A 7472-nucleotide genomic window follows, 5' to 3' on the forward strand; every position below is an offset into this window, starting at 1 on the left:
CCCCCCCCCCCAAAAAAAACAATAGGTGGCAAACAACCTCATACTTGTAAGTAATAATAATAATGATAAAGTTGGAAGGTACCTTGGAGGTCATCTAGTCCAACCCCCTGCTCAGGCAGGCAACCCTATACCATTTCGGACAAATGGCTGTCCAGTTTCTTCTTAAAAACTTCCAGTGTTGACAAGTATCTTGTCAAGAAGTCTGTATGTATGAATCCCAAAGTTACCAGGAATTAAATTCAACTTTTACAGTATAAAACTATCATGAAGTCATTTATAAACAACATGTTATAAGTGTACTAAAGAAGAGACATTGATCCCAACAGAGCTTTCCCCTTTAGTTCTCTTCGTCACGGATGGTAACCATGGAAAATATGACAGGGAAAGATGATGGTTGAGTTTTGTTTGTTTTTTTTTAATTTTCTGGACAATACTGTTAACCACGGCATAATAATTTTAGTAACTGCTTGGTTGTTAATAGATTGGAGCGAGTTGTTTCAGCCTGCCCGAAAAGTCCCACTTTGATCATAGTTCTGAACTAATAAATAAAAAGTTGCAGTGAAGCTTCCCACCCCAAAGTTTATAGTGCATATATATAAAATATAACATTGTGACACATTTTCTCCGTGGTACCTGCTTGTCTACACATTTGAAAAACGAAGTAACTTTTAGTTATTTTTTAAAAATATTTTCACTGTGACAACAGAATGTTTATTATCATTGGTTTTTAGGCCGTACCCCTTTGTTCTGTTCTATTCTAAATTTCACGGGCTGGAAATGTGTGTGGATGCAAGAACCTTCGGAAATGAAGCTCGATTTATTAGACGTTCTTGTACACCTAATGCCGAGGTAGGCCTTTCTTATTTATAAATATGACCCAATAACATTTTGTTCAACAAACCAGTCTTAATTTGACCCAGCTGTGTGTAGCTGTTTTCCAGGAATTAAAATATTTTCCAGTTTTGAACATTTCAGGGAATGTAAGCTCGAGTTACAGAACCTTATGTTTATTATAAAATGAGACAAGAATGTGTATGGTATTACTGTGCTGTGCTGTGCTGTAATTAGATCACTAAAGCTGGTGCATTATTGTATTAATGTGGCAGAAGAGAAGGGAATATTACCCACCACCACCCAAATTCTAAAACCAAGGGTTAGGGTTAGCTATGAATTTAATGCAACAAAATTAGAGTTTCGGGACTTTTTCAAGAATGCAGATGCAGTATAGTGTCATTTACTTTATCAGATGCAGGGAACAATATTCTGAGCAAATAATGTATCTGAACTTGTAAAGGAAACAAGGCCAGAAGGAATGAAATTGAGAATATGAGTTACTTATTGACCGTCGTCATTCACAGTTGAATATGAAAAAGACGTTTTTGTATGAATGAGTTGACTGGCATAGGTGTGATAATTCTTAATATTTATTGATGGGAAGGAAGGAAGGAAGGAAGGAAGGAAGGAAGGAAGGAGACTTTATTACTGGCTTTTGGTGGTATTTCTTTTGGAGAAAATAAGGGTAAAATTATACAAGTTTGAGTTTGTCTGCTTCCTTACTCTTCTTAAGTTAGGGATCTTTTTTACATTTGTCATTGGTACTGTACCTTAGATAACATCCTAAATTCTTAAATAAAATTAAACTTCCCATTTAACTGAATTTGTAGGATATGGAAATTGAAAGCCCGTATTAAAATTTGGACTAGTGTTTCTGTAGAAATTCTAGAAAAGAAACTGAATTCATTTGTGTCCTGCTTATGCAATCCTTCATGCAGGCATAGAATTAGGACACAACAGAACCTATTTGTTATGGCAATTTGGGAACTCTTCCAAGATATATTGAACAAAACTATTGCACCATTATCCCTTCCCTCACAAGCAAACATCTGAGATGCAAAAGCTTGTTTCAAATTAACGGTTGAAAAAAAGCACAGAAATGTATAAAATACAACTTTCATTTCCAAGAAATTGGTTGGTTTGTTTTTTAAGGTATTGTGTCTTTGTGTTTGTAACTGGAAAGAAAGTCGACAAAGCTGCTGGAATTGGCTTGATTTTAAAAATTAATATTGTACTGTTTCACACCTTATAACTGAAACAATCCATTTTAGGAATATAAATGTTTAATTTTTTTCATTTCCTTGCTTTCCTAAATACTGACGCTAGCTAAATTAGTTTTTTTAAATAACTAATTCCGAGTGGCTCATGCATTCTTCACAGGCCCCAATTGAGAAGTTTCCTTCCCTGCTTGCTAGCCAACTGAAATTAATGGAATGTTTTGAGCCATTGAATGTGGAATATAAGAGTTCTTTATAGTGCTACGTGGTTGTACTGTATATACATTATGAACAGACTGTATTTATTTCATTAATGATATAAAATGACCTTATAATGACTGCCCTCCCCTGCTTTGGAACAGAGGATTTTACCAAAGCAATAAGAAGATAAAAGTCTTTATTTGGAACAAATCTATGTTTAAAACACATAAAATACTCTTATGTTTAAACACTGGCTTTTTTCCCCCACCTAGGTTAGACATGCCATTGAAGATGGAACTATTCACCTTTATATCTACTCCACCCAGGACATTCCAAAGGGAACAGAAATAACAATAGCGTTTGATTTTGATTATGGAAATTGGTAAGTAATGCTGAGCTTCGGAGATGCTGCTGACATATTCATGGGTGATTATATTAATCATCAATTTTTTTTCCAGTTGTGTATTGTCATAATCTAGGAATTAAATGCAGACTCATAAAAGTAAGCGAAAAATGTCTAGTATAACTTGTATCATTAGATTGTAACATAGGTACCAGTATTAGATTTAGCAATACAGCTGTGAAATCGCCAAATGCTTCCTTTGAGAGCGCATACTATATCACAAAATGATGTAGTCAGTGAACACTGGAGCATAGTTAATATTGGTAACATGAATCCCAAAACCTTTGGTCACTCTAGACATATTAATCTTTTTTTCATCCTCATCTTTCTTTTTGGCAGTACAGTGAAAGTTTCACTGAATCTAAGTTGTGATTTAAAATACCAATTTGATTGTCTTTTAGAAATTATGAGAGAACTGGTATAATGGTTATAAGGAGCTAGACGAGGAAAGGGCAACTAGGATTCTGACTTCCTTCAGGCGCAGAAACCAGTTGGATGGACCGGTCAATCTTATCAACCTGTCTTTGACCAGTGCGATAAATCATAGTCCATACCCATCAGTGAATATCCTATAGTGGATTGATTTGAGTTGATCGTAGCATTCATCAAAGTTGCTAGTCTGTTTAACTAACCAAATGAAATTCAATAGTGAAAAAAGTAAGGTTCTACTTACTTTTAGGCCAGAAAAACCAAATGCACAAGTACAGTATAAGTGCTACCTTGCTCAGTAGTAGTAACTGAGTGGGATCTCAGAATCCTAGTGGACAATCCCTTAAATACGAACCACCCATGTGCGGCAACTGCCAAAAAAAGCCAACACAGTCCTAGGCTGCATTAACCGAGGGATAGAATCAAGACCACGTCAAGTGTTAATACCACTTTACAAGGCCTTGGTAAGGCCACACTTGGAATCCTGCATCCAGTTTTGGTCACCACGATGTAAAAAAGATGTTGATACTCTAGAAAGAGTGCGGAGAAGAGCAACAAAATGATTAGATGATTGGAGGCTAAAACATATAAGGAACGGTTGCTGGAATTGGGTATGTCTAGTTTAATGAAGAGAAGGACGAGGGGGGACATGATGGTAGCGCTCCAGTATCTGAGGGGCTGCCCCAAAGAAGAGGGAGTCAAGCTATTCTCCAAAGCGCCTGAAGGCGGGACAAGAAGCAACGGGTGGAAACTAACCAAAGAGAGAAGCAACCTACAACTAAGGAGAAACTTCCTGACAGAACAATTAATCAGTGGAACAACCTGCCTCCAGAAGTGGTGCATGCTCCAACACTGGAAGTTTTTAAGAAGAGACTGGACAGCCATTTGTCTGAAATGGTATAGGGTTTCCTGCCTGAGCAGGGGGTTGGAGTAGAGGACCTCCAGGGTCCCTGCCCAACCATATCATTATTAATATTAATATAATGATGTTCAATTTTGAGTAGTTGTAAAAAGAATTAGGCTTCCATTTGTGTGTTTACTTGAAAAATCTCCTAATCGTAGCCACAAGCTTTTCTTATGTCAATTCCCCCCCCCCCTTTTTTTTTTCCTTCCAACAAGCAAATACAAAGTGGACTGTGCTTGCCTCAAAGAAAACCCTGAATGCCCGGTGTTGAAGCGTCCCTCCGAGCCTACCGAAGCTATAAATACAGGTTATGAAACCAGAAGGAAAAAGGGGAAAAAGGAGAAGGAAACCCAAAACCAGAACATCACGCTGGATTGTGAAGGCGCAACGGGCAAAACCAAGTTTCCAGAAAACCGACAGAGGAAACTTTCTCCCCTTCGATTGTCGATCTCAAATAATCAGGTATTTTTGTTGTTGTTGTTGTTGTCGTCCTGTGGTTAGTCTTCTCACATAGAAAAACTTCAGCAAAAGCAGGGTAGTTTTTTTTTTTAAGTAGAACCTTATTGTGTAGCATATTTACAGTAATGGGAATTGGCAGGCCCACAGTGTGGGGTTAAGGAGTGTGGTGTGTTTTTGGCTTGGATCCTGAGCCTACAAAGAAAATAGGTTCTGATGCCTTTTCTAAAATAAAGGGACTAATTTAAATCATCCCTGGTTTCTTCAACCTTAATCAACCGCTCTTGTTGAGTTCCATCATTATACAGCAGGAGCTCATTTTGAATACTTTTGCAGATCACTGGTGTCAGGATACCTATCATGCTGTGCCTTGATTGATCAGGATCATCCTCTAGGGGGGTTAACCTTCAAGACGAGAAATTACAGATATGTAGAGATTAGTTTAATGCAAGGGAGCTTTCTAGATTTACCCACATAGTCCAGAATCTGCCTTAATATTTTAAATAATAAGACATGTACACAATCCACCACCCCAATTGGTAATGAAGTTTGGGAATTGAACCAGAATCCAGGGCTTGAGAATAGTTTTGTGAAGGGTATTTATCTAGGAGGTCTAATCATTTATAAACAGATTCCAATTACGATTTGTAGTTCTGAAAAGATGACTTTTGCGTTAAAATGTTGCAACTAGAATCATCAGCCATGCTATTTGGCATTTTTTAAAAACGATATTCTTACTTGCTGATTAGAAAAAACAGGAGAGAACTTGTGTCAGTGTGCCTGATATACTGTAGTTAACAATACACACGCGCGCACACACACAACTCTCGCAGGAAATAAAAGCAGTGCTGCTTTGAGCAAAACAAAAACTATAAGTCAGAATTCTGAAGGAACTGGATATGCTGGGAATTAGCTCCTGCCTGTGTACACAGTCTTACTGGTGGATAAAGTGAACCAGGAATAAAAAGCAGAGTGTCCTGTCTCCCTTGTTTGAGACTGGCATTCCTGGTTTGTTAAGTGCAGCAAGCCCAAGAACCCTAGTATGAGTAACTTGCAAAACTTTGAGATAGTTAAACAACTGCTAGTGATGGGAGCCTAGGGCATCTCGGTTTATTCCTGACGGCTCTGGAGGAACCAGATTTGATGGAACAGGCCCAGGCCCTTTTCATGGCCAGATAAGAATTCTAGTTCTAGCTTATATATGAGCCTGGCCAATGTCACACCGAAAGAAAATGTCAGCGTGAAGCAAGCTATGCATTACTTATTTTGCACTAGTTGTCTTTGAGGGTGCCCATCTGCATCTTCAAGGCTGTTGTTTGCCTTTCTGCCAACTGCATGGTACATGGAACGGGACAATTCAACAATTCCATTTCATTATTCATTAAAATAATTTTTAAAAAATACTTTATTTTTTTCCCATTCGCTTTCCATTTTGTCCCTCCTTTGGCATTCTTATTCCACTGTTTCTTTGATACTAGTGTAACTCTTGCCCACGGCAAGTTGGCAGCAGCGAATTCTTGTAGACCACATGGTACGGCATGTGATTCCTACAAACACTGATCTATAGCAACAGTGTATTCAGCTTACTCATCCAGGAAAGACATATCCACATATTGGGGGGAAAAAATGGTCCTTTTCTCTTTTTCCACCCCCATGATGGGATATAGCACTTGTTAAATGTCTCTCAGACATCCTCATAGTGTTTTGTGATTCAAAAAAAACCTTAATTCCTTTGAATTCATGGCTTAAACAAATGGGTGTGTGCTTGCACACTGGCACAAGCATCACAGCTGTGTATCACCCACTAAAAACCAGAACAGTGAACTTAAAATATTAAGCCAGTTACTCCTAATTGGAAGGCAGGCAACTGGCTGTGGAGGTTTGTGGGGTTTTTTTTTTTAAAGGAAATATAGGAAAGCACTTGGGATTCCTGCAAGTAAGCCCACAGGATCTCAGCAATCCATTTTTTTTTATGTAAATGGCACTAAAGATAAAAATGAACATGTAAAGGAAAAAAAGTTTGTCCTCCCAGTTTTGATAGGAATTGTATTGCAGATAAAGTACCCAAGATGAGAGTGAAAATAGGCTGACTGATGTACTATGCTTGGTTTTTGTTTTATTTTGGCAACTATAAATTTTTAACTTCAGTTGCTAGTAAACCGATGGATGATACATAATGTGAATCTGTCATTATGAGTTCCTTTATATCCAATATGTATACTCTTAAACATTTTGATAGATATATAAATTAGCTCTGAGGTTTTTCAGGGTAGGAGAAACAATATGAACTATTATAATACGTTTAATACAATTAAAATAGCTATAAATACGATGCCCTATTAAATGCAGTTTGGGAGAAATTCCTCACTAGATAATTTTGTCCACATAACTAATGCTAAAGCCTTGTAAATGTTTAGTGGGGTGGGGAAAATGTATAGGATTGCACTGTTAGTAAAACAACTGGAAGCGTATGAAGTTAGGTAACTAATAACAAAATTTTGATGCACATTACCAGCTTTCAAACTGTCAATTAATCTAAACAAAACGAAATATTTTACACGCTCGAGTTAACCACTTGCTAAAATAATATTGAAATGCTAATGTTTTTAAAAGTCAGTCTTCGCTGTTTAGTATGCAAAGATATCAAAGATGCTTTTGGACCTTCAAAAGCTCTCTTTGATCTAGGTCAGGGGTAGGCAACCTCGGCTCTTTTATGACTCATGGACTTCAACTCCCAGAATTCCTGCGTCAGCATCGCTGACTCAGGAATTCTGGGAGTTGAAGTCCATGAGTCATAAAAGAGCCGAGGTTGCCTACCCCCTGATCTAGGTTATTAATTGAGTAGGCTATTAAATGAGTTGCAGGTTCTTGCATGTTCGATCCTGTCGTGCATTTGCTGTGACATGAGATTTTTTTTACAGTGCAATCCTATTCCTGTCTACTCAGAAGCAAGTCCTAATGATTTCAGTGGGACTTACTCCCAGGTAAGTGTGTATAGGATTGCAGCACTAGTATTGTAGAGTTCCCT

General features: G+C 37.7%; 1 protein-coding gene across 1 annotated transcript; it reads left to right on the forward strand.

Moving 5' to 3' along the window:
* Positions 1 to 731: 731 nt before the first annotated feature.
* Positions 732 to 7428, forward strand: LOC107301328 (inactive histone-lysine N-methyltransferase 2E-like; the record flags this gene model as incomplete). The annotated part of the gene is made up of 4 exons (XM_015830569.2): positions 732 to 849; positions 2525 to 2634; positions 4204 to 4450; positions 7366 to 7428. Coding segments are annotated over 4 exons (538 nt in total), but the record flags the coding sequence as incomplete, so codon positions are not given.
* Between the last annotated feature and the right edge of the window lie 44 nt (positions 7429 to 7472).

This window comes from Protobothrops mucrosquamatus, unplaced genomic scaffold, assembly GCF_001527695.2.
Source record: "Protobothrops mucrosquamatus isolate PMUCROS unplaced genomic scaffold, P.Mucros_1.0 scaffold11555, whole genome shotgun sequence".
Lineage (NCBI taxonomy): Eukaryota > Metazoa > Chordata > Lepidosauria > Squamata > Viperidae > Protobothrops > Protobothrops mucrosquamatus.